This window comes from Rutilus rutilus, assembly GCF_951802725.1.
Source record: "Rutilus rutilus genome assembly, chromosome: 6".
In the NCBI taxonomy this organism is placed as follows: Eukaryota; Metazoa; Chordata; class Actinopteri; order Cypriniformes; family Leuciscidae; genus Rutilus; species Rutilus rutilus.
Window position 1 is genome coordinate 16,266,219 of NC_140214.1, and position 26,656 is coordinate 16,292,874.

The 26,656-nt window shown below is 38.4% G+C and overlaps 1 protein-coding gene across 2 annotated transcripts in view; it reads right to left on the reverse strand.

Moving 5' to 3' along the window:
- Positions 1-3,959: 3,959 nt before the first annotated feature.
- Positions 3,960-26,656, reverse strand: part of tnr (tenascin R (restrictin, janusin)) — a 145,423-nt gene continuing 122,726 nt past the window's right edge. For both annotated transcript variants that reach the window (XM_084410400.1, XM_084410399.1), the window contains 9 exons: positions 23,319-23,438; positions 22,234-22,377; positions 16,120-16,250; positions 14,443-14,575; positions 13,937-14,088; positions 11,928-12,024; positions 8,909-9,070; positions 8,590-8,753; positions 3,960-6,969 (listed from right to left, as the gene is read on the reverse strand). In XM_084410400.1, coding sequence (XP_084266526.1) covers positions 6,853-6,969; positions 8,590-8,753; positions 8,909-9,070; positions 11,928-12,024; positions 13,937-14,088; positions 14,443-14,575; positions 16,120-16,250; positions 22,234-22,377; positions 23,319-23,438 — 1,220 coding nt within the window. In that variant the 3' untranslated portion in view covers positions 3,960-6,852. The remainder of the gene's footprint in view (positions 6,970-8,589; positions 8,754-8,908; positions 9,071-11,927; positions 12,025-13,936; positions 14,089-14,442; positions 14,576-16,119; positions 16,251-22,233; positions 22,378-23,318; positions 23,439-26,656) is intronic.

The window sequence follows — 26,656 nt, forward strand, 5'->3', positions numbered from 1 at the left end:
ATTATTGGGTTTCCAGCCCTAAAGGGCACTTCTGTGGTTTTTGCACCGAATGTTGTGACATCTTGATAAAAGGACAAAAGCTCGGGCATGCTCAATACAAGAAGGTTGATGTTGCCTGAGAGCATGAATTCCAACATGGCTGAGGAACTCAGAAAAGCCTGCTTTTGTACTAAGAGCTCCTTTCTGGAAAGCTTTATTTCATCCATCAAGCTGAAGTGTGCACTGGAAATCCAAGCAATATCTTGTCAACAATCGTCACGCATGTCACAAAATGAGGTGCAATATGAACTTATTGTTAATTACAATCAAAACAATGACTAATCCATCATTTAAAGATGAAAAAAGCTCATAGTTATAGTTTACAATTTATATTGACCCTAAACGAACCCACAAAGTCGTTTACATACTGGTAGGATTGAATAATCTTATTCTGAAAAACGACATATATTTAAAGACAGGTACTAGTATCTTAATATTAAAATAAGCTCTAATGCTTTGCGTGACTGATGAACCAACATACAAATGAAGAGTTCAGATGCAAAAGCCTCTAAGTGCCATCTGAAATTTTCTTCTAGAATGATCATTTTTATCAAGCTCGTAAATTTAAGTTCAATAATTTCACTTAAATGGCATTGCAAATGACCTATTAATTGTCATTTAAGTGAAATTACTTAACTTAAATATACAAGCTTTATAAAAATGATCATTCTAGAAGAAAATTTCAGATGGCACTTAGAGGCTTTTGCATCTGAACTCTTCAAATATTGTATACTTTTATAGCAGTAAATAACACTATTACAGTATGCCATAGCTCTTTGAAAGCATGCAGCTTTTTTGATTTCTCAGCACCGCTGACCTGTCAAGGTCAGGTGAAAGAAACTTCAAATAAAGACACATTACTTCTTTTAGCAAACTCTTTATCCTTCTGTTTAGGAATCACCTGCAACTGCATGAAGCTTACCTTTAGATGTACATTGATCGCCGGTGTTTCCTCCACAGCATGTGCATGAACTGGCCCTGAACGTACCTCCACTTGTTCTGTTGAAGCTGTTCCAGAGATTTGAACTTGGTTTCTGATTTAACCCCCGTATGTGTGTGTGTGTGCTGCCATTAGTGAGTCCTCCTACAGGCAGCCGCCCAGCCTCTTATTCTGGTGTCAGGAGTGATTAGTTCGCAGCGTTCAGTGACTTGTGAAGATTTGGGGGTGGTGTACTCTGCCTACTTACATCAGACTCACCCTGGGCACGGTGCATACAGGGACCAAGAGCTCTGATAGAGCGAAGAGGTTCTGATGCCAGAGGGGTCAGCCATTTCGAGAGCCCTTCCGGTTGATGATCGGGCTATAAAGTGTTTTATCGGGACACTTTTAAGTGTGCACAGTAAATACCTGCGGCATGGCTCTTATTTTTTACCTCCTACCTCAGAGAAAGCATTGAAAAGGCAAGCATTAATGTTACTTAATACAAGCCCCAGCAAGTCAGTTCAAGACTTCTGTCCACCCGCCTTATTTAGATAAAAGGGGTTATTACAGCTGTAGCGCTGAACAGAATCACATACAAAGAGGATTTCTTATGTATTTTTGGATCATAAATTAACACCTAGCAAGAGTGTGTCTATGGCTGTGAAGCGTGTGACGCAGCATTAGGAGAGTAGCACATAAAAACGGTACATACAATTCTGTCACCAAGCAACCACCACTGATAATGTATCCTTTCTGTACTCAACACGGCCCCGTTCTTCTCAACGTTTCCTACAGGAGCATATATTTTCATATCATTTTTTTATGCAGAGGCCATGCATATTCAGACTAACAGCATGATTGTGAGTGTTATTCACAGCCTATAAACAGTTCAACAGTGATGTTGTTTTCGACACATTATATCCAAAGTGCTTCCACACTGAAGTACCGTATGAGCTTAATTCGCTTTGCCAAATGCACTATAGCACATCTGAAGATTCATTCACCTGCAGAACCAGGTGCCTGCGTGTTCTTGTTGAAAAGGAGTAAATCCTAGTGCTGTTTTCTTTACTATAGCCTACTATCATTATTAGAACAACAACAACAACTAATTTATATGTAAAGCCCAATGTTCATTTGACTATGAAATAACAGCTGAGTCCCGACTGGGGCATAGTTAAAATTTTACATGGTTACATTTTTTATTATGATTGTAGTGTCGATACACAGACATGAATTAGTTACTTTAACAGTGACTTATTTATTTCACTAGTTTGAAAGGTACATTTAAGAGGAAAGCCTTCACAAAGCTTCATTTAACCTTCACCACAGTTCAATAATATTGAGTAACTTACTTTTTAGATGCTATTTTGCATTACTTTGTGTATTTTAGCTCGACCAATGATAATTCCAAAGGAAGTCAAAGCTGAAACGGTTTCGCGTTTCCGAGCAACACAGTTCATGAATCAATGTTTTGAACGAATCGTTTGAGCGAATGATTCAATGACAAAACTTGCCTCTACCTACTGGTATATCAATGAAACCTGCAGAAAAGAAAAAAATACTGAAAAATCCCCACCACAAATGCAAAGACTGACATTTTGTCTTACGCGCAAACACAGACAAGAGGAACGATACAAACAGTGAAATGCCAAGCGCTACCACTCGGTCGCTGCAGAATGAGTAGCCTATGCTTTAAAAAGAAAAGAAAAAAAAAGGTTAATCATTTATAGGATTTTAATTGGCTACACAACATGCAATGGTTCTTTAAAAAATACCCCCCAAATCACTTCACAATCAAACTCAGATTTTGTATTTTGAATATTTTATTAATGTGTAGAAAATGTATTAAAAAAGGAACTATACAGCACATTTTAAGTTAAACTAGAGCTAATTCGATCTGTTACAATAATATCCAAGGTTATCTGACAATGTGGTTAGCAAGTTAGGGAAAAAATGTCTCAAATACTGTTTTTGCACACATTGCCTGCGTCATTAGTGTTCATGCTAAACACATTTTCATTTAGGTACAAAATGTAGGGGATTTTTACAATATCCTACTGTTCAAAATCAAATAAAAGTACAAGAGAGTGGTGAAATGACCAGATTGCCTGTATAACACAGAGTTAGAGTTCCAAGTGTTATGTGTAACATGTTTTCCATGGTGAATGTTGAGCCATAAGTGGTTTGGTGGATAGGAGGCATGTCAGAATGGAAGGGGACTTGAAGTGTCTCCACCATATGCAGAGTCAATGAATAATGAAAGAAAACCTGCCCCTGTCTCTCTCTTGAGAAGCGGTCAATCACAAACTGAAGTCTATATTCCTCTTTCAAAAATAACTAGAAGGGCTGCTTCCTGGGAACCACAAACAATTAGTTTGCTGAAGAAAACGGTTAGAAAACACAAGAAGGTACACACATTTCCACCCATGTTCAACACAGAACAGTAAATGGATAAAATGATGCCTTCTGGTGCATGCAAAAATGTAAGTCTTTTTCAGTGTTCAATGCAATTAGCTTGAGCTGATTAAGAATTGACTTGGTTTCTATTTCCCATCCCAGCTGTTGCTACACTCTCTAATGTTACCCCTCAAAAAGATAAGAAAAAAAATAGAAGCATAGGAAAAGGGGAGAAACTCTTTGAAAACATCATAGTGTTGTCTCTCAGAAGAGGCTCATTAGGAGATCTGCGACTATAGGAAACAGGTGTTGTTAGAGAAGCAGAACGCTGGAGACCTGAAAAAAATTATCTATGCAGAGCATGCAGATATATACCGAAGCAGAAGAATCAGAATTTTAAATCTGACTTAAAAATATATATTTAAAGAAATCTTGGTGTTTGGGACACGTACTGCAATACTTTCTGTGGTGACAATAACATTTGATGTTATCGAAACCCAAAAATATTCTTCAAAATTCTCCTTTTGTGTTCCAAAAAAAAAAATGGAACAATGTTTGGAACAGCATGAGAGCGAGTCAATCATTTTCAGTTTTTGGTTTTGCACTAAGTTGAAATGCAGAATAAAATGTAGATCTTTAAAATGTTTTAATTGAATCCCAGCATATCTGTATTATGCTACTGTTGTTTCAGTACTTTCAAAAAGTGAATACATAGAAAACAATGTATTACAACTTCAGTGAGTTAATTAGACAAAAACACCCTCTAGTTCAGAAATGAGAGAGAGATTTGCTACTAGAAAAAGAAATATCACTTGCTGCATGAGGTAAGTGTTACACTGCATGAGGAAAGGTTTAGAAAAATATCTCATGGTTCCACTCCTTCACAAACCTTTCAGTCACTGTACAAAATACATTGAGGCCATGTTAAACTACAGAATTAAATAATACATTTTTGTCAGGTACAAAACGTTAAAGAATAAAGACTATGTTCTAAGTTGCACTAGGAGTTGCATTGCTTTTATGACCTATTGTGTATATGCCAAGCCTTAAAAGCTCAAGCCTGACTGCTAGTCAGCATCCATTTTAGAAAGACTCTGAATGAAAGGAATAGAAACATCTACGAAAAGAACACTTCAGATGGTCTTCTCTCTGCAGTGGTAAACACTGCCTGCATTTCTCCTGCACTCAACAATGAATTGCTATTAACCTAGAGGATTTACAAAGACACAGATGGACACAATTATTCTACAGGAACAAAAACATTTGAAACACTGTAAAGCATGGAGTGTGTGACGGAGCTATGCAAAAAATTCTCCATATGAGTTCTTCATATGTACATATCAGTGCTCTCAGGCCAGCTTATATGTTCTTTTAGACAGATCTAAATAAAACACTGATGTGGGATGATGTGATATTTTTACTACTAATCAGGGGTGCGTTTCCCGAAAGCATCGTTAGCCAACTATGGTCGCAAGTTCCGTCGTTATCCGCATAGTTCAACGATTTGGTGTTTCCCGAAACCATCGTTCCAACGAACATTCGCAAACAGCATCGCAAACTTGTGTCGTTGGAACGACAGCTCTCGAGCTGTGGTTAGAAGCATAGTTTCTAGTTTGCATGAGATGTAGACTGAATAAATCATTATCTTTAGCAAAATAAGCAAGATGACATTCAGTACAACCCGTGTTATTTATTTAGAATACATACAAATGTAATTTACGTCTTTTAGTTTGTCAAGAGATTTAATGCACCGTTTTTGAAGACTGCGCATGTGCGAACGTGCTCTACCATGTAAGAACGAGCCAAATATTGAGTCTGGTAATAAAGCAAAATAACTGAGAAAAATTTGAAATGGTCTTCAGATGCCATGTCCGTAACTTATATGACAAAATCTAGCGTTAATTCGATCTCAAACAGATTAATTAAAATAAGTTATTAGTCCCCCAGACAGCAACACAGTGTCGGCCCAGATCCGGCCCAGATCCGGCACATGTGGATTCAGCACGCACCAGATGTGGGCCGACACTATGTTGCTGTCTGGGCCACCACGTGCGAGACGTCATAAACCAGCGTGGTCGAACGATACTTTGCGACATACGGTTTCGGGAAACAGTCGTGACTAGCTAGTTGATTTCTCCAACGATGCATCGTACTATGGTAGTTAAGCAGCGAGCTATATAGTTGTAGGCCTACGGAAAACGCACCCCAGGAGTGCGTTTCCCAAAAGCATGTTCGCAAGTTCCGTCGTTATCAGCATAGTTCAACGAGTCAGTGTTTCCCGAAACCATCGTTCTAACGAACATTCGCAAACAGCATCGCAAAGTTGTGTAGCTGGAACGACAGCTCTCCACCTGTGATTAGAAGCATAGTTTCCAGTTTGCATTGCATGTGGACTAAATAAATCCTTATCTTGAGCAAAATAAGCAAGATGACATTCAGTACAACCTGTGCCTTTTATTTAGAATACATACAAATATCGTTTACGTCTTTTAGTTTGTCAAGAGATTTAAAGCACCATTATTGAAGAGTGCGCATGTGCAAACGTGCTCTACAATGCAAGAACGAGCCTATGATTGAATCTGGAAATAAAGCAAAATAACTGAGAAAAATGAGAAATAGTCCTCAGATGCCGTCTGTAATTTATAGCAAAACATCTAGCGTTAATTCGATCTCAAACAGATTCATTAAAAGAAGTTATTACTCCACCACTTGCGTGACTTCATAAACCAACGTGGTTGAACGACCACTTTGCGACAATATGGTTTCGGGAAACAGTCGTGACTAGCTAGTTGATTTCTTCGACGATGCATCAAACTAGTTAAGCAGCGAGTTACGTCGTTGTTCGGGAAACGCACCCCAGCCTTGCAAAAAATAGTACAATTTAAAATAAATTAAAATATGGGACAAATTATTTGATTGAAAAGCATTTTTGTTTCAGATTAGTCTGAATTGCCCTCAGATACTGAATAGTTCTTTGGTTTCTGAGGTTTCAATGATGATAGAATTTTGTGTTCAACAGTACCATGGCCAATTGTTAATATAAGTTTAAATATGAGATGAAATTAGGCTTCAGGGTGCAGTGAATGCAAAATCTAACACTGTGATGGGTCACATGAACATGAAAATCATTCAGTTACTCTTTAAAGGTATTTCTCATCATTTATAAAAATAGAAGCATCTCATTTTTAGGGGCATTCATTTTTCCCCAAAATCTTTTATCTCAAAGGGAGAAATGATCTATTTTCTTCATTTAATGAGGTTCTTTTCTTAGGCCTCACACTGTAAACGTGCTGAGCAATACCGAAACTTAGTCTTCATTCTCCCAGAACTGAACAAATTGCATTACACATAAGAAAGTCACCGAACCTCAAGGTTTAGTTTACAACCAACATTCGTCAAGGGGGTTTTGTCATTCAAAGATTTAAATAAGTTACATCGCTCCTTGTGTCCTCCTCGCCTCATTTAAAAATAGAAACAGCTAGTAGGACGGTGGATTAATGGGTGGACCTCCTCCGCTTGCCACTGATGCTGCGGTAGTTGAAAGGTCTCATCTTCATCTCCACAAAAGGGATGGAAAATTCATGGCCTTTCCAGTGATACCAGTTTATACCCTGCGGAAGTCAGACACATAATGTTAATACACAAACAGTTATATTAACTAAAGCGATCTCATAAAATGTCATTCTAGTACAGATACACTTTCATATGTTTAGACAGAAAATTAAACATAAAATATCAACATACTGACATTGTATTAGCATTTTAAACTCTTTCACTCTATGTACTTATAACTTAAGTGTATAAATGTTTATGAATCTCGTGAAATTCAAAGAATTATAAGATTATAAGAATGATATGCCAGCGCAACCGCCGACCCCAGGGGGTTAAAGGATGCACCGCTATTAAAATCCTAGTAAGCCAATAACTATTTCATGTTATATCCAATAACACCAAAAATCGGTGAAAAAAAAAAGTTAAATTAGGCATCACAACATCAATGGATAGTCTGAAAATGGATATTGGTTTTAAGATTTGCTATTTAACATTGTTTTTAATAATCAGTGTTAGATGACGGCAAAGGTAATCTAAATGTAACAATATTGGAAATGAGCATAAGATTTAAATACAGACCAACAGCTATTAAACATATCTAATATCCAGTAACTGATATACAATATTGTGAAACCATACTAAATTCATAGGTTCATTTTATGGAATTTATGGAATTGTGCAATGAACCAGTTTCAGTTTTGCCAGAAAAGTTGCAAAGATCTGAACAATTTGTAGGTAAGTTATACATAAGAAAAATGTTTTAAGATGCTGTCAGTATGTTGATAATGTACATTTCAGTATCAATCCAAAAGCACAAAAACATACGTTTACAATTTATGTCTAGCAATTCAATGTTATTACTACTGAAATATCTCAAAAAGTCAAGAACACCTCTCAAAAGAATATTTTTTATATTATAGGCCTTTATTAGTTTTCAGAGTGTTAACCTCTGCTTTTATGAAAAAAATATCACCGATACCAATGGGAAATATGACCTTATCGTTTATAAGCTACACCAACCTGCTAACGCTTGTGAGAAAGCTGAAATGAAAGCAGACAGCGAGACAACAGGACATGACACAACACAGTTAAGCAAGGACGGATCTAGAATATTTTTACCCATTGGCCTGTGAATCTCACTTATCTTGCTTTATTTGCTTTCAGTTTGCTTCCAAATGCTCTTGCATGTTTCCTGTCTTTAGCGTTTGCCCTTGCAAACAAAACCACAAAGAATGAGTCACAACTAACAAAGGCCCTGTAGGTGTAAGATTAAATAGCCGAATTAAGATGTAATCAAAGTACTAAGTTCCTGTAAGAGTTTGCATGTGTAGGCAGTTTGTGCCTACTTGTTACTCCAGAGGTGGGGGAAACAATGCATGTATAAAGGTGCGGTAACATTAGCGAAATGCAAAAAAGGCCCATTGTCTATTGTCAATAGTGTAGTGATGTATGAAGCACAGCTCACACATAAGTCATTTTCAAACCAAGCAGCTTTCTGTTGGTCAACACTGCAAATCCAGATGTATTTTGTCCTCACTCGAAATTCCCTATAGCGTTGATTTCTATTGACCTGACTGGATTTCGCCTGAGACGATTCGCAGAACAACGGTAAATGTGACCGCACCTTTAGGCTAATTATGTGGATATACCAGACATTTCAGTCCAGTGCTTAGGACTACCTGGCTATGTCTGGACTCTCCGTATTTTCCGTTAAGGTTGGCCCGATGACAGTTTTTGTACCACCACGCTCCCTTGTAGGACAGTGCACAGTTGGTGACAGCGATGTCATTGTCCTTGTCCTTGGTAGAGAAAGGTCTGCTCTGGTGGTAGCTCAGAGAGTCACCTGGGGTAAAAAGAGACCATAATTACAATTGATAGGCTTAAATATCCAAAACCACTCTGGAGAGATCCTCTTTGGGTTGTTTAAATGAATAAAAAAATGAGTTATTTCCTTTCAATGTATTTTAAAGTGAATGCCCAAATGTCCTCCGGCCGCACCTGCAGTGCCATTATACTCTCCTATCCTCAGTTTGTAGAGGCTCTTGGAATCTCCGATGGAAAACCTGTCATAGTTGGCATATGCAGACTCCTGGCCGTCTTTCATGTCAATGCGGAGCTCGTAACGACCTTGAGCTGCAATCTTCTGAATGCTGTCCAACCCTGCATGGAGAAATGGAAAGAAAAAAAAAAGTTCTGAAGAACACACCTAGAACACTATCTACCATCCAGCCATCCCATCTCTGTGTTCCAGCCCCTTAACATGTGAAAATGTTGTCTTCAAATATGGTCCACACTGATAAGAGCCCATAATTTAATATAAAAGCCGTGCTTGTTTGGTGGTCCATCTCACTCTCTCTGACTCTTATATGTTCTGAAGATAAGGAGCAAAAGACTGCAGATAAACAGTCTGTTTATTGAAGATAATCAAATTTTCTGACTGTGCAGTGGAGAAATGCCCTGTCTGGCTAAAGACACAATCACTTTTTGATAGCGTAGATGTCTCCTGATAATAGAACTCCATCTATTTCGTGAGTGTCTACAAGGATGTGCTGAACTGTAACTAAGCCCTTAAACTCACCTCAGGATTTAAAGCCATAGAACGAACCTAGGAAGCAGAAGGCTGATGAACTGTAACAGTGAGGGAAAATGATCTGAATCACCTGACATGGTCAAAGAGCATCTTTAAGGGAGGCCATGTTGTAATGAGATTAGTAAAAAATGCAATGAAGGGAACCTCATTAAATAGCAGCATGAACACCATTTTTTTTTACTGACCCAATCAGTGCAATCCAAGCAAGAGACTGTGTTTTTACTTGATTAAAATCAGCCAGGCATCACATGGCAAGATATCTAAAATATTACAGAATCATATTACTTTTAATCACCATTTTGGGCCAAGTACTGCACTTTTAACAGCACACTGCACATTTTATTATTATACATATTTTATTATATTATTTATACCTCACAAAATTGTATTAGATGTTTGCTTAAAACAGGAAAATGCATTTGACGAAGGTGTAATCAACATAGTAAAAAAAAGAAAGAATCAATATAATTAATAACGTTTTTCGACAGTGAAATGTGTAAAAACTGTATTAGTGAGTAAAAATAACCAGTTAGTCAGACTGGTTAATGTGATAAATACAGTCTGCACACCAATTATCATAGCATTATTTCAAGCAGAAACTGAAAATGCATAACATCATTCCAGTATCCTGAAAAAAAAAACATTCTAATTTTCAAATGTGTTGCAAAGAAAATAATCTTTTTTTTTTTCTCAGTTCAGGAAGACTGCAAATCTCTTGGAATAATGGCAAACAGACTAGCAGATTCTATTACTTTTAACACCATATCTCTACAGTACTGTCCTATCTGCATGGTTGAACTCCAGCCCCATTTCTTAAATACACCATTCAGAAGTAACTGACTGTCATGACCAGGTGAGGAATTACAAGGAGAGCCCAGGGACCATGGAGAAGTAACAAGTACCACAGGAAAACAGACATGCTCTCTTCTTTGAATGCTCGAATGAAGCAGGGCAGCAAAGTTCATCTGCCAAGTTGTGTGGTTGATGAACATATAGTGTTTGTAGTCCAGTTTAGTTGTATTTGCAACAACAACAAAAAAAAGGTGTGTAGTACACGACAAGTCTTTCATCATTACAAAAATAACTTCACATTACATAACAGCTGGGCTGAAAAGCAAAAAACTCGAAGAACACAAAGTTATGATACCATAAACAACCTACAGTTAACACCATGTTTCCATCAGACCAAGCAGAGTGTCTCACTGCTGAAAAACGAACTATATATATATATATAACGTAAGCACTCATCTATGATGCAGTACACAGAATAGACTGTTTTCAGCTTGGTGTCTGTTTTTTTTATTATCACGCTGTGGTTATACAGTGGTATAGCAAAATATCTACTGGTCCCAGAATATACCGCCTAGCCCTGCTAATTATTACCTTAGTAAGAAAGCATACTTGTGATTACGGCAGTTGCATTTATCACAGTGATGGCAATGTCTACTCCAACAGCCACAAAGTGATTTCATTGTGTTAAATGTCTATTGTGTATATAAATGTAGTATGTGAAGATGCCGCTCTTCAAACGTACCAAGAAATGCAGCACTGCTGCAAACAGTGTTTACTTTCTGCTCATGAGCTGAAATCTTTCAAATGTGCTCCTTCCACACTAAATATCGTTATACATGTTATCCAGGCCTAAATGTCTGCAGAGGCATAATTTGTAATGTTTACTTTTTATCTGTAATTGAGACAATGCTCTGAAATCCGTGCTGTGCACAAACGTTATTTTTTCCCTGAATTTTAATGAATATAATTATAGCTTTCTAATAAGATTTATGCATCAGGGATAAAAAGAAAAATGGGCTCTATTGTTTTCCATCAAATTGGATTTTGATGAAAATAATTACCGGATCATTTAAACAGAATCTGAAAGCTGAGAGTCACCAGTAACAGACTGAGGGGTCCTGAAGCACAGAACCGATACAAACTCTAGATACTGAATGCAGGAGGACACATGGAGAATTTCAAAGGATGGTGCTTTGATGCAGCCTCTCACAGAGCTAGAAGACTTTGTGTTATTTTCATCTTTATTCAGAGCAGCCCTGCACTGTCTCTCATTTGAAAGTATGCTACATATAATACAAGCAAATAGGAAAGATATTCAGTGTCCCTGGAGCAAGTTAGCATTAAGTACTAAGGTAAAGCTAGATGGTTCCCCAAAATGCCTATCCAATATTTAAACGAAGCAACCATCTGATTGCTAGTCAAGAGCACTCCTCACTGAGTTACATTTAAAGGGATTGATGCTTAAGTAAAACTCATACATTTGCCAGAAAGTGCTGACCAAATTTAGATCTGCCTGAAGAGTTTAATGGGGCCTAAAACGACCATATTTTTAATGAGTCATTACGTAGCAGCTTTTTTTTCCAGGCAGCTCTAACCGCTCTGTCTATAATTCAAGTGTATTTCACGTCTTCTCACCGAGCCAGAATTCATCCTCCAGGTTGCCAAAGCCGATCTTGTAGTCACTCCACTTCCTGGAGAAATCCGTCAAACCGTTCTGACGTCGCTGGAACACCTGAAACACAATCAGCAGAGGTACAGCTGCCGCATAACACTCCTCGCCAATTAAATATAATGCGTTTAGGGCAATATGGAGCACATGAATGGCAATTTATCCCAACAGTCATTTTACTTTGGGATGATGACATCTGCAATAGAGGCAGCTGTGTCTGTGACCCTGCTGAAAAGAACAGAATGTGCAGAATGAATCACCAGCATATGTTGTGTTTTGAACACTGGTCTCTGGTGTGGGATACAGACAAGGCTCAAAATTTACACTTGTTATGCACCAAAGGCAATTATTTAGTTATTTGCCAATTGGCCGCTAACTTTATGGTTCAAGTCGAATTGTAAAATCGATAGTCTGGCCTTTGCTGATGTAAGTGGTGTATGTATGTCTCATAAAGAAACTCACCAAATTTTTTCTCAGTAGAAAAATGCATCATCAGAAATATGTTTTTTTTTTTTCTCCAGACCTCTATGTGCTTTTAATGAGTGACAGACATTGGCTCATTTTTTTTGTGATAATAATAATATGATCTTGTTTATGATAATAAAATGTCTAAATAATAAAAATAATATAATACATAACTATATTTGAAAATAATAATAAATAATTATTTATAAATAAATAAAATTAGAAATGGCTAAATAATCAGTCATAGTACCAAAACATTTTTTTTTTTATATAATGAATAACTTCATGTTTTATATGTATGTGCATGTGTATATGTGTGTGTGTGTGTGTATGGCCAGTAGAACATTTTTCTTGGCAATACATTTTCTCAATGGACTCTGGATATATATGTACTGGTGTTGACGCCAAGGGCCCTATCTTGCACCCAGCGCAATTGACTTTGTACACCGACGCATGTATCATTCCTATTTTGCACCCGCGCACAGCGGACTTTTCCCTCCACAGACGCACGTCGGTAAATTAGGAAATTAACTTGCGCTCCCGGGGGGCGGTTCAGCGCAAAGAGGAGGCGTGTTCCGGCGCAAACGTTCCCTGGTGCTAGTTTGCAGGTTTAGAAAACAATGCATGTTATTCATATGCTATTTTAAGGGCGCATGCTTGGCCATAATCAATGTGTGCACAACGCGCATGCACTTTGCTTATCTCATCTACACACAGACGCAGCAGTTCTCATTTTTAGAAAACCATACATTACTTCAAGGAAAAATATTAACACACGAGGGAAATCATTGTTGTGTCCATGAAGATGTGAAAAAATAGGCATAAATCTAGCTTACACATTTACTCAAATTTTGATACGCCTGTTTAACCGAATCTAATTTGGGTGGGTTTCTCCCATCCCCATACAATGTCACTTCTCTGTGTTTTACGGCCCTGACGAGAACGTCGGCCTCCTCGGCTGTGAACCGCTCCTGGCATGCGCCTGGCAAATCCGCCGTTATAATAGCAATCCGCCATGGAACAAGCGCGCCTGCTCTTAAAGGGAAATCTGAGATGTCGCTCTGATTGGTTTATTTCACGTTACGCCCAAACCACACCTATGAATAATGAAGCTACTTCAGACCAACCCATTTTAGATTTGCGTCGGGTGCAAGTGTCATTTATCCCGCCGGTATAATAGCAACAGTGCCCAAGACTAACCCACAAAGTCACTTGCGTTTCACGCTTGATACTTGCGTTTCAGATTGTTAAAATAGGGCCCCAAGTTCTCAACTAGCTTAACCTAAAACAGCATGTTTCATCTAAAAGTTTGCTTTTGAACAGCATGGCTACACTGGATACTCCAGCACAAACCAGTCTGAAAAACAAAAATGCTGGTCTAAGCTGGTCTTTTCAACAGGGGCCAATCCTATAATATGGCACTGTGGGATTTTGTGTAAATCATACATTGTGCCAAACATATAGACAATACAGACAGGGTTCAGATGTCATAGTCAGATCTCTCACTCACTATCCAGCCGCCTCCGTCGGTGGTCATGTCGCAGTAAACCTGCACACCTTGGCTGAGGTCTCTGTTGATGTAGATGGTGTAGATTCCGCTCAGGTTCTCTCCGTTCAGGAGGTGTTGCGCACAGTTTTGTGGCGTGGGAAACAGTCGGTTTCCTGAGGAGGAAAAGGGTTGAGAAACATCCAAAACAACAGAGCAAAAGAAAGCGAAGGGTCACTGGGAGGTTAATGAGCGGTGATTTGCATCACCGCCACGACAATGAAGTGTAAATTTGTTGATTTCTGCCTGAGACGTTATGAAATGCTATCTTTGGAAGTCGGGTGCTTGTAAAGTCACAGAAACACAAGGCAATAAATGAGGGTGAAGCAAGATGCGAACAGATGCAATGAATGTGTCGCTACTGATTTGTACTTGATGATGTTGATGGGGCAATAGTGTGCATTTGTACCTAATGAGGTGAACAAACCCGATCGAACCCGAAGTTTACAGGAGATGTGGAAGATTTGCACCTGTTGTGAAAGAAGTAGAAACAATGGCGCTGGTTTCTAATCCTCTGGCGGCTTGCAGTCTCACAGTGTATTCGGTGGTCTCCGCCAGCCCCTCGAGACGAATCCATGTGTCTTCGGCATCTAAGATCAGCTCCTAAAACACAATCAAACACAGTCTACTGATCCGCAGGCACGCAGAGGCATTAGTACATTACCTCTGTTCAAACACTGTAGACCAAAACTAAACAAAGAACTGCTCGGCGGCAGAACAGTTTTGTGGAAAACATGCCTAGAGATAGTACAAAGAACAGCAGCTCTTAGCATTGTGGGTAGGAAAGATATTCCTCATAAACAAACAGAAGACAGATCACAATCATTTTAAGAACTGCCTGACAAATTGTTGTGATCTGAAGCTGCTTACTGTTGGGTGCTTTTCATACAATGCTTTTACTCCCAGTGTTTTCTTCCATATGATTGGCAGTTCTAAAGCCCTTGATGGGGGAGGAAGAGGCTTATCAGGCACTGGTGCTGCTGGGGAGAAACAGCGTTTCTATTTTGGTCTATAGCTCATGACAGTTCACTTCCCCTCTTTTGTTTTTAAAAAATTCACTTATCAAACTAATGTGCCACACATTTTCTGTGCCTTTTCAGAACTTTCACTCAGAGCATTTACAGAGGACCTGGATGGACATGCCTTTGAAACAACATTTGATTCCATATTCATCCTTTTCCTTTTGATCAATGTGTAATGTGAATTACGCAGCACAGCAGTGTTCTAATGAAGTTGCATTAATGTTTGTCAGTATGCAGAGGATACTGAGCAGGTAATTGTATTAGGGAAGCTTCCATTTGTAGCAGAGTGGGTCCATTTTTATGTTCTCATTTTGATTCCTTTACAATCCTGAATCTGAAATATAGGCTGAATCAACACATAGTGGATGTAGACTACACTGTATTATTATTTTTGGCAATTCCCATATTGTCTGTTATTATGCCAACCTGGCTCTAATGGAAAGAGAAATCTTTTATGTCTAAGATGCACCAGCAGGGTTTAAATCATCTGTGCACCACTGACACCCACTGGACGGATACTAACACTAAGAGTTGGCTACAAGGTCAGAGTGTTCTGTTGCATTGATTGTGTGCACGTCTGTGTATAACAACATAAATCTAAAGTTTATAATCCATAACCTCATTTTTGTCATTGCATTTTTTAGTCAAGCTGTTTAAATACAGATTACAAAAAAAAAAACATTATAGGACAGTGATCATGCATTAAAAGTAATGAAATTATTTGAAACAGATACTGTATCTACTGTCTCATTTCAGAGAAATTGTTTCAGGGAAGTCTTTAATAGACTTTGAAATGACTTTGTTAAATGATTTAATTAAATTGAGCTTTTCAGATAGGCAGATTTAAAAGATGTAACGGCTCCCTTAGATGGTTGATCTCTGCGGAATTTAGTTTGTTAGATCGTAACGTTTTTATAAGATCAGGCTGTACATCAACTACAGTTCAAATCTGAAATGCAATGAGCACAGAAATGTGAACAGCAAAATATCAAAACCACCAATAAAATGTTCACACTATAATTCATGCATTTTTATTTCCTATTTTTGTTTTCTAAATTTGTGTTACAAATTGCATTACTTTATATCTGTATTTGTCCCTCAAGTTAAAGTCCACATTATGCTTGCCTTTCGACTGCCGTCCGCTGCTTTGTAGGTCAGCATGTAGTTATCGATGTCCGCGATGGGCGGTCGCCAGGATATGAGGGCACTTCGATGGTTAATCTCACTAGCTGTCAGGTTCTGGGGCGCATCCATGGCTGTTTAAACAAAGATCAAAGAGCAAAAGCAATTTATAGACAAAACACATCTGTTAGAGTAAAGTCTCATTACCAAATTTGACAAGCAACATTACACTGGCATCTACTGGACACTTTGATTGTAAAACCCAGTAACTTTTTTTGGTCAGATAATATTTACTTGTATGGACTATGTTTGAACGGCACAAATCTATGTTTTTGTTTCTTTTTAGCTGTTTTATGTGTTTTTCTTGGGGTTGACTATGTATAGAATGCATATAATAACTATGACATACATTAGTTTTCCATGTGTTTCACCATTTTCAGCATCATTACACCAGTCTTCAGAGTCACATAAACCTTCAGAAACCATTCTAATATGCTGATTTGTTACTCAATAAACATTTCTTATAATTATCAATGTTGAAAACAGTTGTGCTACTTAACATTTTTGTGGAAATCCATGATACATGTTTATTTTTTTTTCAGGATTCTCTGATGAATATAAAGTTCTACTTGAAATAGATATCCTTTGTAACATTATAAATGTCTTTGTTGTCACTTTTGACCAGTTTAATGTGTTCTTGCTGAATGATTATTTCTGTTCCAAAAAATCCTTACCTACTGTACCTCAAACTGCATTCAAAAATATTCATGTATTCAGACATTTTTTTTTTTTTTTTTTTTTTACAAGCAACATTTAATTTGGAAGTCTTCCATTTGTTCTGGAGGCTTTAAAAATATTTGTTTGTCATAATTTTCCTGCAGCTCCCAATAGTATTTAGTCACATGGCATTTATGGCAGCAGTGATTGGCTCAAAACAACATGGCTTCAGAAATCATGAGGGGGAGGAAGAAGAGCAGGCGGAGGGCTTGCAACAGGAGTGGTAGAAGGGCTGGAGAAGGCAGGCAGAAATTCAAGGAGTCTACCCGGGGAGGGAGGGCAGGCATCCGGGAGGCTGACGAGGACGTGGTTAGGAGGGACCAGAGGCCTCCAGGACGGAGCCTTCCGTACGGACGGCCAGGGCGGAGACTGCAGTTCGGGTGGCCAGGGCGGAGCCTGCCGTTCGGGAGGCCAGGGCAGAGCTTGCAGTACGGAAGACCAGGGCGGATCGGCATTTCGTGGCCTTTCCGTGAGAGCCCGGCTTGGCCACTATGGCCAAGGACCTATAGCCCCCACCAAAACTTTCTTGGGTGGAATTACAGGCTAACGCTCAAGGCCCTTGCACACTGTGTCCGAAATTCAGGTTCGATTTTCTGCGTTTTTCGCATCCGTAGCAAGCATTTTGAATAGTGTTTTGACAATTCAGAGCCACCGAATCACGAAAGCAAAAAAAACGCATGCGATAATTTCAGACTCAGTGTGCAAGGGCCTTCAGGCTCAGGAACAGGTCTTGGGACAGAAATATGCTCTGACGTGGCGGCGGCGATCTTGGCCGGGGACGAGGGCTCAGCCGTGGCGGCGGCCTTCTTGTCTGGAGATGAGGGCTCAGGCATGGTGGCGGCCATCTTGGCCGAAGGCGAGGGCTCAGGCATGGCGTGAAGCTCAGGCTTGACAGGCATGACGTGAAGAAGCTCAGGCTTGACAGGCATGACGTGAAGAAGCTCAGGCTTGACAGGCATGACGTGAAGAAGCCCACGGTGAAGGCTGAACCGCTCAACAACAGCACATGATCCAGGTATTGTGCGAATGAACATGGTTTTGTGACTGAAGCTGGCTGTTGCAGAGGATTGTCCAGTCCAAGCCCGAACACGTTCTTTAGGACATCATCTGTCCAGTTGACCTGGTGAGAAATTTCTAGGAACTCTTTCACATATACTTCGATCGGGCGGCCATCCTGGAAACAGTGTATCAGAAGATCGTTGGGTTTTGATGGATGAGGGAAACGCCCATACTTTAAGTTTAGGGTCTGGTCTTCTGTCATGAAACAGAAGGATTCACACAGGTAAAGTTATCAACAGGTTTATTTGCAGAAGTATGTGATCGCAACGATGGAAGCAGGTGAGCAACTGAATATAGTGTTCAGGATGGATATCTGGATGAGTAATGCTCTTATCTGTTGCAGGTTCTGAAATGGAGATCGAGGCAGATGACTGAAGACGGATGAAGGGAGCAGATGACTGAAGATCTGGTAGGTATCGTGCAGGTAAGGAGTCAGGTAAGTGTTCTTTGAGGGAACGCCGAGACCAGACAATGGTGAACTGCAGTGGGAAGAGTTATATAGTACAATATAGGGAAATGTAGCGAGGAGGTGGTGACTAGCATGTGACCGTGACAGCTACATTAACAGAGCATGTTTAAAATGACAATCCCCCACCTGACATTCAGCTGATTTTTCACTATTTCACTATCAGATGCTTTGTCTATGTATCAGTGTGTATGTTTGGAGCTGTGTCAGCACACCCGCTGGAGGCATGTAAGATGCTCGCTTGCCTGAGGACAAAATAAATCACATGGTTGCGTGTGTAGTATAGGTTTCAGGCACACTGACAGATCCACTTCAGAGGAAAGACAATTAGTGTGTGTTCACCGGCGTCCTGTCTCTCAACGTGATCTCTTATCAGTCAACATGCCACTCTCCCTCCAGCAGAGCACAGGCACACAAGCTGAACACATACACACACTTTCCTTTCATACCACAAATGCTGATGCTTCTTTTGCATGTCTTCAAAAGCCATCTGCTGTCTATGTGCAGAAAAATTGATGTATTATTGTTTTTTTTTCAGGGCGTTAAAAAGTACAGCTCTCCTTCTCCAATCCTACCTCTCATTCTCTGGAACTAAAGGTATGAAATGTCCTAGATATGAAATGATTTGTTGCACTTGTAGACAAGACAACATTTGGTTACTCTTTATTTTAAGGTGAGGTAGTTACATTGTACTTACTCAAGTACTGAGTTATATTAATTAACCACATGTACATACTATAGAGTTACGGTTAGGGTTTGGTTTAAGGTTAGTTATTTGTAATTATGCATAATTTACTGTTACTACTATAGTAAGTACATGTACTGTAGTACCGTGTAACTACATCACCTTAAAATAAAGTGGTACCTAACATTTTAATAAGAACCTATCACAGAGTTACGGGGGCGTGGAAAGTCATATCAGAACATAATACCGTTAGTTAAATATATCAAAAGTAATTCTAGTTTTACACACAAACATATGTATGCCGTGAGAGCCAGTATTATACATATCAAATACCTTGAGCTGTTTTGTTTATTGAACTGTGTTTATAGCGTTTTTCTTTGTGGCTGACTAATTAATACAATTTGACAAATTCAACATGGAATATTTTTGGTAAAATGTACAAGCTTACTTGCAATGTTACGTTTCTGTCAGGATTTTGGGTTGAATAGAATGTCAACTGTCTTTACTGTCCCTTTGAGATAATACTATATTATCAAAGTAACAGTAAAGATAGTTAACATTCTACTCACCAAAAAATCCTGAGGAAAAAAAATTAATAACTGTTTTCAACATAGGTAATAGGAAATGTTTCTTGAGCACCGAATCAGCATATTAGAATGATTTCCGAAGGATCATGTAACACTGAAGACTGGAGTAATGGCTACTGAAAATTACAGGAATAAATGACATTTGAAAATATATTTTAAAAAATATATAAAAAATAAAACGTTTTTTTTTTAAATGGTAAAATTTAACTTCACAATATTACTGTTTTTACTGTAATTTTGGTCAAATAAATGTAGCCTTAATGAGCATAAGAGAGAGAAAAAAATCTAACCAAACAAAACATTTGAACAGCATTCTACTCTTGATTTCCCATTACTAACAAAGTGCACCTGTGGAGATTGAAACGCTACCGTGGAGGAATGGAGAGATATGCTTGTATGTATATCTGAGGAACACATTCATATTCCTGTCCTCACCTTAATCTCTTTAACAATGAATTTAGAACTGTAATTTAAATCAAAATGACAGACAGCACTAATCCTGAAATGGAGCATGAAATGTGTTAGTTGTTGTCATCTTAATTATCCCCTTAAGCTTCCATAAGCCTCCTCATAAATTCCAAAATGATGCATCTATGACGCTTCACCTCCCTCAGGGTGGGAGCGGGCAGATTCTTAAACACCGCAGGATGGTAATTTCAGCTAAGTTTTTTCAGGCATTGCAGGCAATAAAACATTGTTACATTTTTATCAGAGCATGGCAGGATCTAAATCCACTGTTATTGGAGCAGAAATGTTTCTGAATTAAATTGTCATTAGGTATTGGAGGCAAATGAACACCACAAACCTCATCAAGCGATTTTGTGTCAAGATTCTGCACGTCACTGAGCTGGCACTGGGGTTGCAAAGCCAATGGCCTGTGACACTTTTATGTGCAAATTAATTTCCTCTAAACAATCAAAAGTAATGAAGTATTCTGGGAGGGCCGCTTGATTAAAGTTGAGGTCTAATGCATCTGAAAGTGGCTCGGCCCAACCACCCCCTTTAATAGATGAGCTGAAAGTTTCAATGCAGAATAAAGCAGCTTGAAATGAAATCACTGCTTGTTCTAGTTCAGTCTTCTGTGTGGAAAAGACAGCTCGCCTCTCTCCACAAACATCCTCACTGTGAGGAAAGATGGGTAGTGATGCTGATCTCCTCTCTGTTCTCACATGGGAATTGGAGCTTTGCTGACTTCAGTATTTTGTTACACAAACTACAAAGATAACCCAAAAATAACGGCCTTGTTTCTGCTTCACATCTCTGCTAAACTAAAAGAGGATGATAGTATAATTAGAGAAGTGCTTAATCTTTCAGCTGTCTATTGGATATTTAAGCATGAGTGCTGTTTTACTTAATGTCTTCACAGCTGTGATTTGACTGCAGGTAATGCGTAACCATAGGTTAAATATCAGCACTATTGGGATGCTGGTTGTCCAATCAAATTAGAGTACACTGCGATGGTGTATAAAAAGCTGTAGATAATACTGAAATTAAGTCAGCAACTTTAACTGCCACTAAACCAGAGTTTCTCAATCCTGCTCATCTCAGCACAATTTGGATGTCTGATTCAACTCATCAGCTCATTAGTACAGTGCTCCATGACCTGAAGACATTGTAAGGGTACATCAGGTTACTGAGACACCTAAAATGTGGGCCATCAGCAGCAGGATTGAAAAACATGGCACTAAACTAAAAAGAAAGTACTATTGACTTGTCCTGTCAATCCATTCCAAATTATATCTAAGCTTTTGAGTTTACTTACAGTAATGTAAATAAATATTACATTATTTTACTGCTACCCCTCCAAGCCTGTGCATGGCAGCATAAGCAACACTACCGTTCAAAAGTTTGGGGTCAATAAAATGTTAACATTTTCTTGAAAGACGTCTGCTCACCAAGGCTTGATCAAAAGCAGTAAAAACAGTTACATTGTGAAATATTATTACAATTTAAATAAAAGTTTTTTTAAACAACGCTCAAAGTTCAAAGCAAAGGGAGATATTTTCTTTTACAGAAATGGCTTTTTAAGGACTACAACAAACGGCTGGAAGGGACTACACAAGCTCCCTCCCGGGTTAGTGACATCAAAAACCCTAAAATTGACATAAACCCCGCCCCCAGGAACGTGATTTATAGACTATCATGACAGAATATGCTAATCAATCACTAGAAGATAACTACACATAAGCTACATAAATTCATCAACTAACCATTCAGAAATGTCCTGTTGCATTCTACATGTTGTCACTTCTTGAGTCTCTCCATCTTTGTCTGACTCCAGTTTGAACATAAAAGGCTGAAAGTTTTTTGTTAATTTTCAATGCATGTCTGTGTGAGGTGCTAACACATGAGCTCTAGAAGCTCCGCCCTCTGTGCTGGGAGCAGCAGCTCATTTGCATTTAAAGGGACAGACACAAAAACGGTGCGTTTTTGCTCACCCTTTAAAAAGTGACAATTTTAACACGCTATATAAAAATATCTGTGTGGTCTCGACCTCCTCTAGTCTTTAATTAGAACACAGGGCACAGAGATGTTGCACTTACGTGTGACAAAGTTGGCGATGACAGTGCCACTGGTGAGAGGACCTTTGGTGGCATAAAGGGCCAGTGAGTAGGTGGTGCTGGGAATGAGCTGACTCAGCTGGTGCTCCTGCTTGCTACCCTCCACTAAGAAGGTGTCTGCCGTAACTGGAAAGATAAGTTCCATTAGTGCAGATGCAAGTGAAAAACTTCTGCAAATATTCTTGGATTTTTTACTTTATTTTAATAATTAGAAAAAAAAAAATCATGCATTATAACTGAAATTCAAAAATTAACTGAATTGGTATTTAAATAGCAAACATTACACATATGTGGCGACAACAGTTTTATCATACAAAAATACTCAAAATTACAATACCTGACTGTATTAATATGACCATGACCATGAACATTGGCTCACCAATATGCAATATTATTAACATTAATGACAATTTTGGTTTCTAAATGTACTTGTTAGATGGTTTCATTCTCTCAGAAGACAATAAATCACTGTACAAATAATCTGTGGTCAGCACAAACCATTTTTATCCTCGATGTAGGTGAGACCATTTAACATAGTCTTGATTGTATTTTCCACTTGTTTATTTATGTATTGTTTACCTGGCATAAATTTGCTTTTTAAAGGATGACAAGCAACCTGTCCATGTTGGCATCTACCTAATTTGGCAAGCTTCTGCTAAGTTAAAGATTGATTGAATGATCTCAAAAAACAAAAGATACAAGAAGCTTTTTCTTCGCCCCTTTTAAAAGTTGATAAGCCAATTTATCCTAACTGCCATCCTAACTACCCATGATTATATGGTTAATTGTTTATATTTATTTTATATTTCTTATATTTTTAAAGTTTATATTTTATTAATGCAATTGAGTGAGAACCATTTGCATATGCGCATTGTTTTGTCTTGGTTTTTTTTTCTCTGCTGCCTGCAGACCTGAAATGGCAAAGCAGCCTATCTTTGTCCGTTGGAAAATAAGTTACATTTCGTTTAGTGTTTAAGGCTCCTGCTTTTGGGATGTGATTTAAAGAGTAAATGATGCAGATGAAAGTTTTACAGAGATGTGTTTCTCTTCATCAGGCCTCCACATACCTTGGTTACGGGTGAGGGTGAGCACGTAGTTATCAACACTGGAAACAGGGGCGTTCCAACGCAGCAGAGCCCCCTGAGGTGTGACATTCAATGCAGTGAGCTCCATAGGCATGTCCATAGCTGTGTGGAACAGAAGATTGCGTGCAGGTTACAGACAGACAGTCTTAGATAAGCTAAGCCAAGGTAATTGGCAGCCGTCTCATCTTCACCTTTTTCTTCCCTGTGCAAACGATATTCAGCGGCAATTTAAAATTAGAGCACCTCAGCAGCTTGGAACTAATTTGTTGTGATTATCTGGCTGAAGAAGATCACAATTTCCTTAATTAGCTGACATCGAGGGGGAAATTAGACAGTCAAATGTGTGCAGAGCTCATTCTCAATAGCATTTCCATGCAAGTGAGTAATGAGAAATATTGTTCTCAGTAATCCTCTATCCATGCTGTGACTTTCACAGATGGCCTTTCTTTTTTCAGACAGGAAAAATCTCACTCTCCTATTTGCACTGTGGCGTATGTCCTCTAAGATGAGGTCAGTGGACTGTAATCGCACATTACCATCTTCCCATCCTGTCCCTCGTATTTTTTGTTCTGCCAGCCTCTCTTGCAATAGCCATATCACTTCTACAGCTGTAGAGATCTGACCCTCCCATTAGATTCTGTTGACTCTGTTCCAAGATATTGTAGGCCCTCTCACAACCTTCCAGAGAAGCTGATCTCAGTTGCCTGACAGCAGTTCAGAGGCAAAATCCCCCAATTCCTCATCGCACCTTCCCCTCGCTCTGCTTTACGGTGTCTTGACATACCCTGCACTGACAGACTAGGAGGAGAATATTAGTTTTCCCTTATGTAATGAAAGTGAACTTGATGATCCCCAGTAGGTCATTAGCCAGAGCTGTGAACCAGAACATATCCATGAACCAGATCCATCATGTTATACCATCCCCTCTTGTCACTCTTTACATTAAAGCTGAAATAAGCCAGACTTTTCTCTATATCCAATTATTATTACATAGCTCTATGGAATACTTGATTCTGATTGGTCAATCGCGCCATCCAGCAGTATGTCCTTCCCCGATAACAACCGCTAAAAACAGATAACACAGGCTCATCCGGGTTACTGAAGTCGGCAGCGATATACGCTTGATAGGAACGGTTTTACTTTGTGGAAGTTATGCGTTTGGTGAGCTAATAAAATATTACAACTCAGTCGAATCAATATTTTGTGTACAGTTATTTAATTATGTCATCCGTATGTCCGTATGTCATCCATATGTCCTTCGGATGAGACGTAAAATCGAGGTCCTGACTCTCTGTGGTCATTAAAAATCCCAGGATGTCTTTCGAAAGAGTAGGGGTGTAACCCCGGCATCCTGGCCAAATTTGCCCCTTGGCCTCTGTCCATCATGGCCTCCTAATCATCCTCATATACTGATTGGCTTCATCACTGTCTCCTCTCCACCAGTAAGCTGGTGTGTGGTGAGCGTTCTGGCGCAATATGGCTGCCGTCGCATCATCCAAGTGGATGCTGCACATTGGTGGTGGTTGAGGAGATCCCCCCCCTTCTATGTAAAGCGCTTTGAGTGCTGAGAAAAGCGCTATATAAATGTAATGAATTATTATTATTATTACTATTTATTATCCAGTATCGTGGACTCGCTCTCTTGTTTCATACAAACGCAGCTGCCGTCATTTTGCGACTATTTTTTTGTACACTCTTGGATTATAAGATAACAAACAGGTATGATTTTAAAACAGTTTCATCTCAAATCAATATCTCTTATCCCCATAATTATAATTATTTATTATATGTGGTGTATGCTGTGTAATAAGTCGTATGACTGTATCGTATTCCTTAAATATCTGTCTAGTTTGAACTTGCCACGCTAGCAACTGCTCTCTCCATGAAAGCTTTGCGTTTAAAAACCTGATAAAATGCTTCGACTCAGATCAATATTTCGTGTCTTATTATTTACTTATTTCATAAGCGCCCTTCAGCCTGTTAAAAGACACCTCCGCTTCGCATCAGGGTCCTCATCACCCGCATCAGGGTTATTCTGAGATAGCAACCGGCTGGATGTACATTATCCCTTACATAATAAGCTGTTTCCAAAAGATACATTTTTTAAAAGAAGATCTACTTGTCACTTTGCATTGTTACAGCACTGACGAGATTTGTCAACACGGGCAGCTTGAGATTGTTTGCATGTCATATTTTTATTAGCTTTGAACAAAACTGTCAGGCTTTAAGTTGCAATGGGGAGTGTAGCTGTGTTCTGATGTATAGGCACACACTTCCTTAGTAGTTATTAAGCAAGTCAGCAGTCTTTAAGCAAAGGCCAGCATCTGTTTGTTCTATTGTACTACATACATTGATATGACTAATTAGTTAACTTCCTAGGCTCGAGACAAAGACTAATTAATTCATTTCAGTGATATAATGCACAGCTGGGACAAAGACCTTTCCTGGAGATTTGTCATTTGAGACGCAAAGTTAAATATTCCTACAGTATGTTTAATCTAAAGCACTATTCTATTCTCAAGTCAAGCTTTTAACATTAAAGCAATACACAGAGAAAAGGTTCACTTGGCTTTCATACACTAACCGTGCATATGTATTAATTTGTGTGAAACATGGAAAGTTGAAATATTTAATTACATAAGATATTGTTTTATTTATATATTCTTTTTATTTTCTATATTATATATACAAACACTACAAATAAAATATATAATTATAAATACTAAAAATATTTGTATATATACACAAATATATATTTATAATAATAATAATCTAAAAACACTATCTATATACTAAAATACATAGATAATTATTTTTCAACCATTTATTTACTACCGTTTAAAAGTTTGGGGTCAGTAAGATTTTTAAGGTTTTTGAAAGAAGTCTCTTGCGCTCACCAAGGCTCCATTTATTTGATAAAAAAAATACAGTAAAAACAGTGATAATGTGAAATAATATTACAATTAATCCTGTGATGGCAAAATTGAATTTTCAGCAGCCATTTCTAATATGCTGATTTGCTGCTCAAGACACATTTTTCATTATTACCAAAAATGTATTGTTGAAAACTGTTGTGCTGCTTAATATTTTTAGGAAAATGTGATCATTCTTTTTTTCAGGATTATTTGAAATAGAAATATTTTGTAACATTATAAATGTTGTTTTTACTGTGTTTATTAATGCACCCTTAATGAGTAAAAGTATATATATATATATATATACTGTACACACACGCACGCGTGCACACACTTACATTTTACACTACTTAGAATAATCCTCATTAGAATGGTCAAGAGTATTAATAAACAGGGTAAAGATCA